The sequence below is a fragment of the Elephantulus edwardii genome, unplaced genomic scaffold (assembly GCF_000299155.1).
Source record: "Elephantulus edwardii isolate Elephantulus edwardi_28Jun2011 unplaced genomic scaffold, EleEdw1.0 scaffold00431, whole genome shotgun sequence".
In the NCBI taxonomy this organism is placed as follows: Eukaryota; Metazoa; Chordata; class Mammalia; order Macroscelidea; family Macroscelididae; genus Elephantulus; species Elephantulus edwardii.
Window position 1 is genome coordinate 1,047,834 of NW_006400181.1, and position 12,507 is coordinate 1,060,340.

General features: G+C 37.9%; 1 protein-coding gene across 1 annotated transcript; it reads right to left on the reverse strand.

Moving 5' to 3' along the window:
- Positions 1–11,273: 11,273 nt before the first annotated feature.
- Positions 11,274–12,194, reverse strand: LOC102845300 (olfactory receptor 4C3-like). Its single transcript, XM_006902626.1, has one exon. It carries the CDS (start codon positions 12,177–12,179, stop codon positions 11,274–11,276), a length of 906 nt encoding a protein of 301 aa, XP_006902688.1. The 5' UTR covers positions 12,180–12,194.
- Positions 12,195–12,507: the final 313 nt, after the last annotated feature.

Below are 12,507 nucleotides of genomic sequence, written 5' to 3' on the forward strand. Positions count from 1 at the left end.
TAGGGTGGTATTAATAAGTTCAGGATTATTCAAATAAATGGCATAGTTGTAAAACTGACATCACACGCCTCCAGCCTGCTAAGTGACATTTGTTTGGTCCTCAGACCCTGTGATAACTTCTCCATAATCATGCTGAGTAACTGTGGAAAGTTTTGAGTTGACTTTTTCCCCCCAGTAAACCTACTTTTCTGGTTCTATTTGTAAGTTTGGTGGCTCAATAGGTTTGCTTTCCTCAAAGGCCTTCTTTATTCAAGAACAATGAATTTTTACAAAGTGAGTCAAATCTGAAAATACTGTAAAAGACCATGGTTGCTGTTAGGTACTGTTATAAGTTCAGACAAAATGAATGTCAAGACAAACTCTGAAAAGTGCACTAGAATGCCAAGACTCCAAACCAAAGGGGCTGAATGCCAAAGTAAAAGAGATTTATAGAAGATTTCAAGGGGCAGTTCAACAAACTTAAGCAAAATATTAGAATGAAACGTACTAAGAGCTAGGGTTAGGGAGGAAAGGAGGAAAAATTAGTTTAACATTTTTCAAGCTAAAAGAACTAAAAAACAATCATAAATCTCAAGTTGCAATATTGGTGAATGCTATTAATAAAATCTTGAATAATCCAGGAAACATCAAAATATGATGGAAGGCCTAGTGGCAAGAAGCTGTACTGCAATCCCAGAGTTACACAGTTCGAATCCACCAGATTCAGATGTTCTGCTGGAAAAGGAGGAGCAATCTTCTCCTGTACCAATCAGATCCAATTTGATGGTACACACACACACACACACACACACACACACACACACACACACACCAAAACAAAAAAAAAATCAAAAATAATAAAATTTAAAATAAATTTTAAAATAAAAGATGGTGGAGGGAATACAGAGAGTCACTGTACCAAGATAACTGGCTGAAACAGAATCCTTGCACGAAGTAGCATAAGATCAAGAGTCAATAATTTTAAAACTGGATTACATCTCAGCATCACGAAATCAATAATTTTCACCACTTGGCCAATGGCACATTGTCAGTGATTTGCTTGGATCCACAATCATCATCTTTGGTACAGCAGTCAAGACAAAATTCTAGAACAAGAGGTGCATTGCAAACTGCCTGGGGGAAGGGGAACAGAGGTGGGGGGAGGGAAATGCAAGAATTAATGAATAAATCAAAATAAATCAAAAAGTGTGTTGCATTGGAAAAATCCACTGTCAGTGACCTCTCCAATCTATTAAGGAGTATTAATGTCAGTTCAAATACTAAAGTGCATCTCATTCAAGCCAAGGTCTTTCCAATTACTTGCTGTGTACCTGAAACTTGGAAATTACTAAGATGGCAGAAGAAGAATGAATGCCTTTAAGCTATGGTGATGTAGAAGATTACAGAATATGTAAAAAAATATGTCTTAGAGAAAGTGCAATCAGGATACTACTCAGAGGCAAGGATGGTGAAATTTTGTCTCCCATATTTTCAGCATGTTAAGAGAGAGAAGTCCTTGAATAAAGAGATCATGCTTGGAAAGGTGAAGGGTCATCAAAGAGAGGAAGTTTGTCCGTAAGATATACTAAAACAGTAAATGTAACACTGTACCAGAGCGTATCACAGATGAAGATGACACAAGGTTCACATCCATTGTCCATAACATCACTATGAGCTGTCGTCCACTCGATGGCACATCTACCAGCAACAACCAATTCTGATGCTGTGTTCTTCTTCATATACAAACTTCTTACACTATTTTCTCAGCATCTGGATTAAGTTTGGTAAAAGGATATAGCCATGCCACCTACTTTTTCTGATCTTTAACTCTTCATTTTCTTCTTGTTCTGTTTCAATGATTACCTCCTGGCTTATGTACAGACTCTACATAAGTACAACAAAGTGTCTGGAATTCACATTCTTTGAAATGTCATTCATAATTTGTTATGATTCACACAGTAAAATACCTTTTTATGTCTTTCCATAACACATACATAAACATCTTTCTGTTGTTTTCTGCTTTCAGGTAAGAATTAGCTGACATCACCAGTTCTCTCTCTCATTCCAGATTTCTATGTATAATCTGGTTTAACTTTTTGGCGGTTCTTTGTCAATGTAGTGCTACAACAATTTTCTACATTTCCTCCAGCAAGATTTTATGTCAGTGTGATATTAATGATGTTGTTGTTGTTGTTGTTATGTACCGACTCATAGTGACCCTATGTACAATAGCCCTAAACTCTGCTCTGTCCTTGTACATAGTTTTCAGAGGCCTGCTATTTCAGAAGTGGATGGCCAATCCTTCTTCCTAGTCTGTCTTAATGTGAATGTTCAGATTTAGAGAAGTATCAGACAGACCAGCATGTTAAAGGTATATCCCTTATTACGGTGTTAACTTTAGTGTCAGTGTTGTCCCTGCCTTTCTCACACGCGTCTTTACCCACTTATTTCCCTGCTCCACCATCCACCAGGATACCCATCCACTTCTATCCCCTCCCTTCACATCAATCTCCCTTTGACCAGCCCTCCATCTAATAACATACATGAGGCTTCCATGGCTTCTGTGATTCCAAACACATCAGCTGATGGTAGTTCTTTATGTTGGGATCAATGTCTCTGAAGTTTAGTCGTAATGTTTCCCGAGTGAAGGTGATGCATCCTGCAGAACCGGTGTGTCGGAGGCTGGCTTCTAAGCTGCCCCGCCTAACCCCTCCTCTGAGCGGCCTGCCGGAACGGAACGAATGGCACGCGGTTTTTTGCGTCTTCGTAAATGATATTGTTCAGTAATTTCTACTTTACATTGAATCACCTTTCTTTGGAATGAGCACAATTATTAGTCTCTCGAGCTGACTCAGCATGTAGTTTTCAAACGTCTTGGCAGAGACAAGGGTCCACTTCCAGAGTGGTATCCATTTGTTAAAATATCTGAATTGGTATTCAATCGCTTCGTGTGTGACCTACTTCTTCCCCAATGCTTTTCAGTGTGAGTTTGATTTAAAAAAAAAAAAATACTGTAAGGTCTTTTTTTAAATTTTAATTGATATTTTAACGAAAGTTTATAGAGAACTTGGATTTCCATTCATTCATTGCACATTTTCCTCCCTACCCAGTCCCCCCAGTTCACTTTTCTCTTTGAAAAAAAAGTATTTCATTGTTGCACAATTTTCTTCCCCCTCCCCAGTCCACTTCACTATGCAGCTCTTATTCTGAACTGTTGTCATGCAAATAATATCTAATCATATATTCCTTTCAAACATTCTCTTCCCTCATCTGTTTCAATGCAGTGCACATTATTTATCCCCTTTTCGTAGTTTCTCCCCAACTCCCCTGTCAGTCCTGTTCTAGAACAGTGGCATTAATAGCGCAGGTTTTGATCATATGCTACCTCCTAAAATTATTGATCATTAACCAATTATTTTTATGTGCTGACTTTGTGTATTCTTTCTATTTTCTTTTTTTATGTTTTTTGCATTCTTTAATCTTTTGTGTGAAGACTCTTTTACTACTGTAACTTAAGGTTGAATCTGTCTTTCCTGACTTCTTTCAACTTCGGAAATATAGATAGTATCCTTCCATTGAGTTTTCTAACCAGGTTCTTGCACATTTCATTATAAAACTTTGTCTTCTCAAGATGTTCCTATAAAATATTCTTTTCAGCTCCCTTGCTTCTTTAGTTCTTTTCAATATTCCAGACTAACTTGAACCTCTTCATTTTCCAGAGAAAGTGCCAGAATGACATTTAATATCCAATTTTTTTTCTTTCATTCCTATATGGTCTTTTAGAGTCTTTATGTATGATATCATTGATGTCATCTCACAACTTTTCTAGTATTCCATAATCAGTGTTTAATGTATCAAATCTGTTCTTGAAATGGTCTCTAAATTCAGATTTAAGGGTAGTTTCAAGTTTTTATTTTTATTCTCATGGACTTGTATGGGTTTTTAAATGTTTTTATTTTTATTAAAAGTGACATAAATACACACTTTTAATTTTATATTAGTTTTGATACAAAGCTAGTATACATTTTAGTATACAAATAATTTTCATTATGTTCTATAAAATCAGTCACCACTGAACCTGTCTACTGTTATTGTGCACATTTCACTATAATACTTTGTCTTCTCAAGATGTCCCATATTTCACTCAGCTCTCTTCCCCCCACACCCATTTTTTTGAAAGCTCAAAGTAGCTTTATTAAGGGGGATTCCAGTGGAATACCTTGGGCTGGAGAGATATACCAGGGCAAAATCTGGCCCTAAAGTGGATCAAGGCAGGTTTTTATAGTAAGGTTCTTTAGGGAGGGAAGGGAAGGACATCCCGTTGTGGTTTAACCAGGTGGGCAAGACCATTTAAATCCTTTGATGACATGCTGATATTCTTTGAATCCTTCTTTCTCCCCTTCGGCCTTGGTCTGGGCCTGACATCCCAACCTCTTTAATGAGAAGAAGAGCAGACTATTTTCATTCCATTACTTCCTATTGAACAGGGACAAAGATCTGGAGCTCAGAGGCTGGATTGGGTTGGCCCAGGATCAGTAGCTGGGGAGAATATGTATAGTATAGCAGCTGGTTCACTATTAAGTTGGGCATTTCTTTTATCCTCTGAAGAATTTAAAAAGGCAGGTAGCAATTAGTAAGTACCCTAAATAGTTCTTCATATTGCTACTAATCAGCTCTCTTCCCTCATCATTTCTTTTTCATATTCCAGATTAACTTTACTGTTGTTGTTGTTGTTAAGTGCCATCTAGTAGAGTACAACTCATAGCAACCCTATGAACAAAATATCTGAACACTGTTGTATCCTGTGCCATCCTCACACTTCCTGACACACACAAGAAGAAGTGACATGGGTGACTTCCTGACACCCATTGCGGAAGTCACTGCATCAAGCTATCTTTTTAAGGGTCTTTCTCTTCTTCACTAACCCTCCAGTCTTCCCAACATCATGTCACTCTCCAAGGAATAGCCCCTCCTAGAAACATGTTCAAAGTATGTGAGGCAAAGCTTCATCATTCTTGCCTCTAAAGAACACTCCAGCTGTACCTCCTCCAAGATACATCTGTTTGATCTTTTGACAACCATGGGATATTCAGTGCTCTTTTCCAACACTACTGCTTAAAGGTATTGATTCTTCTGTCATCCTTATTCACTGTCAGGCTCTCAGATGCATACCAAGTGTTTGGAAAGACTGAATCAGACACACTTTTGTCCTCAAACTGACATCATTACTTCTTAACAATGTGAAGAGGTCCCTAACTGCAAACTTTGCAGTGTGGTGCATCTCCTTGTTCTGTGACTGCTGGTAACAAGGGTTGTTAATTGTGAATCCAAGTAAGATGAAGATGTTGGCAGTTTCAATCTCCTCTCCACCCACCATGATACTGCCTATTAATCCAGTGGTAATAATCTTCTTTTTTTTCCTTGACATTGAGATACAATTCTATACCAAAGGCTGCATTCCTTGATCTTCTGCAACAAGTGTTTCAATTAAAAGAAGTCCCCTGGAATAAAGATATGGTCTTGAATAAATTCCATCTCAATTACAGGATCATCTTAGGAATATATTTGAGGTATTGAACACCAATGATCAAAGACGAGATGAGTTGTGATGTCCTTGATATCATCCATGAAGATAGCAAAAGTTCCTTACAAAAACAGAGGCGAAAGAAAACATCAAAATGGATGTCAAAGAGATTTACTTGTACTTCTTCATATTCCAGAGCAAGTTCCAGAGATATCCAGTTTGTCTCTTCTTTCATTTCTGTACATTTAATGATCTTTTAGTCTTCATGTATGACATCATGGATGTCATCTCACAATTTTTCTAGTATTCTGTAATTAGTGTTCAATGTATCAAATCTGTGCTTGAAATGGTCTTTAAATTCAGATTTAAGGATATACTCAAGTTTTTACTTTGGCTCTCATGGACTTGTTTTAACTTTATGGATGAAAATTTAAAATTAGCTTTGAAATTTGAGGAAAATATATAGGATAGTCTGTAAATCTTTGAAGCATAACAGTCCACATCTATTGTTTTCATCTATTAAAAAAACAGTATTAGCTAGGTGTGCAGGAATACAAAAAAAGATACTACAAAGATCAAATTATCAAGATTTTAACTTCTGATAGTGCATGAGAAAAAGTAAATTAAAAAAACTTTTCCTTTAATTTTTTTTTCTTCTCTTGTCTGTTTGTTTCTTGGAAAGTTGAAAGACATCTTCCCAAGGATTCCCTGTTTTGTAGTTTTGGGGTTTTTTTTACTTAAGGAGATACTTCTTAAAGTATCGGCTTTTTATGCTATGCCCACCAAAAGAGCATAAAACATAAGCATGACCCAATTCATCATTCAGTGATCTCTCATGGGACAAAGGCACTTTTGTTGTTTGATCTTGGAAATGTTGTAATTGTGATGACTTCAGTTTAGTCAACTCTGTCTGGGATATCATTGCTCTTCTGATGTAAGAAGATGTCTAAAGTTCACAGAGTGAATAGTATTTCTCTAGGAACAAGAACACTCTTCTACAGTTGAAGTATGAACTAAAGCTACAAAACTATGTTTGGCTGAAAGATGATGAAGGAAGTTTAAGGCAAGATATCTGAGAGTAGAGATTTAGTAGGGATTGGAAGATAATATATATGTGAAATTACATGACTGGTTAAAGCTTATATACTTTCCAGTTCATTACAAGATGGTTGCAAGACAATGATAGGATTTCTATTTCTGGGAACTTGCCATTAAAATCACTTTATCAAGTATGTCTTTCCCTAGAGGTTTTTGATGGTTATTTTTCCTTTAAAAAATAAAGAATACTCATTTCTATAAGCAAACCAATGTAGATAAAATCTTACCTATCAGATAAACAAAGTTTTATCCCTCAATAAATGGGGAAAAATAAGTTTAACATTTCTAGACCAATAATTTCTGTACAATACCAGCTCAACACTGTACAGTTGGGAGAGTTTTTCCCAAAAATTGTGTGTGTGTGTGTGTGTGTGTGTGTGTGTGTGTGTAAATCACAATGTGTTATAGAAACAACAGTGCTTGTACCCCTGGAGGTTCCTTGGTTTTATGTGCTTTTGGTTTGGGAGTTTGTTGTTTTTTTTAGGACTACAAACAATATTTCAACTCTTTATTATTGAAATTTTCAAATATAAAACAAAGAAGGGAAATGAACACATGTACTAGCTTTGGCAGCTAGTCATTCAAAGACTCCTTTGGGTTTTGCACCTCTTTTCCATCCCCTGGAGGTTCCTTGTAAGGTGGATTTTTCAATAATGATTTGTATCAATAATCTTTGGACATAGATTAAAAAGAAAAGCAAACAACTCCAAACCTCCCTGCAAACAGGCTAACCAACCACAAAGGTAATGTTTTCTTTGTGGTATTATGAATTCTAGAACCCCTCCATAGTGTTTCTGATGTCATATATCTTTATAAGACTTTCTATATTTTTCCCATGGAGCATTTTCAACCACCAACCTTACAATTCCCACCCTGATACTCTATGTTCTACAACACCAGAGTTCCTAAAAACAAAGCAAGCTTCTATTCGTAGAGTGAATACTAACTCATTACGGTGCCTTAAAAGTAGAATTGTGTTCCATAGGATTTTCAATGGCTAAGTTTTCAGAATGGCTTTGCTTTCATTCCCAAAAAAATGTGAACCAAAAGAATGTGAAAATTTTAAAAAAAATTAAGAAGGATGTGAAAATTATTCAATAATATCATTAATATCACATGCAAGTAATCTTGCTTAAGATTGTTCAAAAATGACTGAAGAAAGAAGATTCATTAACAACTTGCATTATGCAGATGGCATAACCTTACTTGCTCAGAGTGAAGAGCACTTCAAAACAACTATGAGATATCATCTCACCACAGTCAGAATTGCAAAATTTAACAGAACAGCAAACATCAAATGCTGGCAAGGTTGTGGAGAAACTGGAACCCTTATTCACTGTTGATGGGAGTGTAGAATGGTGCAGCCACTATGGAAGGCTGTATGGCACATTCTCAAAAAGTTGCAAATAGAAATACCATTTGACCCAGCAATTCCACTACTGCGAATTTATCCTAAAGAAACCATAACTGCCACCCAATCATATATATGCACATCAGTGTTTATTGAGGCTTGGTTTGCAATAGCAAAGAGCTGGAAGCAACCCAAGAGCCCATCAACAAATGAATGGATAGAAAATCTCTGGTATATTCACACAATGGAATACTATGCAGCATTGAAAAACAAGGAACTCATGAAATATTATACAAAATGAGTGACACTGGAGGACATTATGCTGAGTGAAATATCTCGGTCCCAAAAGGACAAATATTGCATAGGGCCACTTTTGTAAAATGGGACTGACACCAGGGTTGAGAGAAGGAATGATGTATATTGCATTGAAAGAGATGAGGGAGAGATCTGTTTAAAAGGGATATATGAATGGGTATTCTTGTCATTACAGAAGTCCAGAGTGAAGCCTTGATAGTAGAGTGAACTTGGGGGTGGTGGTGGTGGAATTGCATAACAATCAAAGAGTTTTTCTTTTTCTTTTCGAGGAGAAGAGTGATTTGGGGGGAGGGGAGAGGCAGGGAGAAAAGTGCCACAATGAATGACTGGAAACCCTAAAAAAAAAAAAAGAAAAGTGAAGAGCACTTGAGGTGTTGGCTGCAGAAGATCAAAGATTTCAGCCTTTGATATGTATTACATCTCAACATCAAGAAAACAAATATCCTCATCACTGGACCAATAAGCAACATCATGAGAGATGGAGAAAAGACAAAACTTGTAAATAATTTCATTTTATTTGGCTCCAGAAATAAAATCTTTTGTAGTAGCAGTCAAAAAATCAAAAGGAATGTAGCATGGGGGAAATCTGTCAAAGATCTCACCAAAGTTCTAAAAAACAAGGAGGCAGTCTAAAGATTAAAGTATAATTCAAGTAATGGTATTCTTTATTACTTCTTATGAATCTGTAAGATGGACAGTAAACTGTATCTCTTATTCTGAGCTGTTGTCATATAATTGGGGTGGGGTGGTGGTAATTGTGCCACAGTGAATGAATTTTTTTTTTTAAGTGAACTGTTGGGATGGGGAAGGAGGGATCAAACATGCAACAATGAATGAATGAAATTCTAACTTTTCTATCAACTTTGTTAGAATCATATTCAAATAAAAATTTCATTAAAAAAAAAGATGGACAGTGGATAAGGATGACAGAAGAAGAATATATGTCTCTGAACTGTGGTGCTAGAGAAGAGTATTGAATATCTCATGGGCTGCCAAAAGAACAAATAAATCTGTCTTGAAAGAAGTCCAATCAATGCGTTCCTTCGAGGCATAGATGGTGAAGGTTCTTATCATTTACCACTTTGGGGTCCATTTTCAGGCGGAACCAATCCTTGCAGAGCGACATCATGCTGGAAAGGTAAAAGATAAAGGAGGAGAGGAAGACCCTCAAGGAGATGGATTGACACAGTAACTATCACAACGGGCTTGAACAGGACAGAGATCATGAGGATGGTGAAGGACAGGGCGAAGTCCAGATCTGTTGTTTATAGGCTCATCATGAGTCGCAGTCAACTTGATGGTACTTCTTCAGATGTAGGTAGTCTCCTGGGGTTCCGTGAGGTAGAGTCTTCTACAATCTTTCCGTTAACAACTGAGCACATTAACTGTTTGGAACTACTCAGGAATAATGTCAGAAAGGGAATGACAAGGACTAGAAGCAAGGTCTAGATGTCCAGGGGCTTCAATATATGTCTCAGGGTGAAGTTATTTATCTTGAGTTGTCTTTTGTCTCCTATTTACACAGTTACATTGCTTATCACATAGACCAAAGGAGAAAGGGAACATGGGTTACCATCTAGGAATTTGGTCTTAAGAATATAAATTATTTTTACTTGGGGTCTAGACGCTTCAAAGCTCATATTTGTATTTTCCCCTTGGCGTGGAGTCAGAAGTGACTCAAGGCCAAACTTCAATTGAGTTTTAAAGGCTATAAATGTATAAATTGCTTCTCCTTCTCCCATGGAGACTGCTCGTCATTTTCCCATGGTGCCGCTAAGGAATTCAAACCATCAAAGAGACATGGCTTTTGGGTTAGCAGCACAACTCCTCACAAATTATGGCACCAGAGCTCCATAGACAACCTTAATTAAACAGTGAATCACAAAAGGACAAATACTGCATGGTGCCACTGTTGTAGAATGGCACTGACATCGGGGTTGGGGTGAGACTGAGAAAAATTGGATAAATGCATACTGCATTGAAACAGGTGAAGGAGAGAACAGTTTAAAAGCGATATATGATTGGGTATTATGGTTATGATAAGAGTCCAGAATGAAGGGTGCACAGTGGAGTGTACTTGGAGGGGTGGGGATTGTATACCAATGAAAGATTTTTTCTTTTATTTTTCAAAGAGAAGAGTAAACTGGCAGGGGGAGGGGTACACAGGGAGCAAACTGCAACAATGAATGAAAGGAAATCAAAAGTCTCTGTAAACGTTCATTAAAATTAATAAAATAAATTTTTTTTAAAAAGTGAATCACATCAAGAGGCCAAATTTCCTCGTTTCTAAAGTAGAAATAGTGGTTATTTAAGCCATATCTAATCCATGTGGTTGTTGTTGTTATGTGCCATCAAGTCACTTGTGACTCATAGCAACCCTATGTACAACAGCCCTAAACTCTGCTCTGTCCTGTGCCAATCGCACTGCCTCTGACACACCCATCCCGATTACCCTAGTCACTGAATCAATCCACCTCATAGAGGGTCTTCCCCTCCTACGCCGTCCCTCCACCCTCCCAAGCATGATGTCCTTCTCCAAGGACCTGTCCCTCCTTACAACATGTCCAAAGTATGTCAGATGAAGTCTCAGAATCCTTGCCTCCAAGGAGCCACCCGGTTTAACCCTTTCCAGGACGAATCTGTTTGTTTTCCTAGCAGTCCATGGGACATTCAATACTCCTCCCAGCACCACAGCTCAGGCATCAATTCTCCTTCTATCCTCCTTGGTCATTGTCCAACTCTCTGATGCATAACAAGTGATTGCAAAGACCATGGCCTGTATCAGATGCACTTTAGCCTCCAGAGAGACACCATTTTTAATAATTATATTATGCAATTCATATACAAAGACTTAGTAAGCTATATTTTACATGGAGCTAAAATAATGGATAAGATAGAAAAAGAGGAAAGACAATAACAATATGCAAGCCCTGATTTACCCCATTTAGAGAAATAAAGTCATTTTTATTTCCTCCTTTACCACTCATTAGTGTCTCCAATTTCACATTATATAAAGAGCTTTCTCATAGCAGATTTTACCTCTTCATTTCTTAGGGTATAAATGAGTGGATTCAACATAGGTGTCAGAATCCCATAAAACACTGCCATGTGTTTGTCTATAGATAGAGTAGAGGATGGGCGCATGTAAGTAAATACACAGGGCACAAAAAATAAGGCAACAACAGTGAAGTGGGCCCCACAGGTGGAGAGGGCTTTGCGCCTCCCCTCGGCACTGTGACATCGTAGGGAGCGCAGGATGACAATGTAGGAAGCAGCCAGCATCAGGAAGTTCAACAGGCAGATCACACCACTGTTGGCAACCACCAGCAGGCCGATGACATACGTGTTGGTGCAGGCAAGTTCTATCAAGGGGTATAAGTCACAGACAAAGTGATTGATCACATTGGACCCACAGAAAGGCAGCTGAAGGACAAGGAGGAGCTGAATCAATGAATGCAGAAAGCCCCCCAGCCAGGCTACCCCCACAAGCAAGGCACAGAGATGCTTGGTCATGGTGGTCAAGTAGTGCAGAGGCTTGCAGATGGCCACATAGCGGTCATAGGCCATCACTGTGAGCAGTATGATCTCAACACCTCCCAAGAAATGGGCTCCAAAGAGCTGAGTCATGCAGCCTTCGTAAGAGATGGCTCTTCCCTCATACAAGGAGTCTGTGATGAGTTTAGGGGTCATAGAAGAAGAGTAGCAAGTATCAATGAAAGACAGATTGGCCAGGAAGAAATACATGGGGGAGGTCAGGGTGGAACTAGAGGTGATGGTGACTACAATAAGAATGTTACCACAAATCGTTGCTACATAGATGGTCAAGAAAACGATAAACAGAAATCTCTGTATCGCTGGATTCTGTGAAAGGCCCAACATGATAAATTCTGTAATATTGTGTGGTATCTCCATGGATCCCAAGAACACTGAGAAAGTTGACACAGTTTTAGCTATAAATCCAAGAGAGAAACATAATTATTGTAACATCAGTTCAAGGGAGGGAGAGGGATGCATTGCTGCAATATCTCCTTACGCCACACTAATATCCTTTGCTAGGCTCTTCTTGGTCTGAATCTCGATCTGTTGCAAAATTATTATACAAATTTATTCTATAAATTGCAAAATATAACATATGTTTGCAGTTTATCTTTTGCACTTCTAATCACCAAAGATCTAGCTCCCTAAATGAAATAATCTAATACTACAAATCTGAATTTGTTTCGTTATACTGAGATAGAAC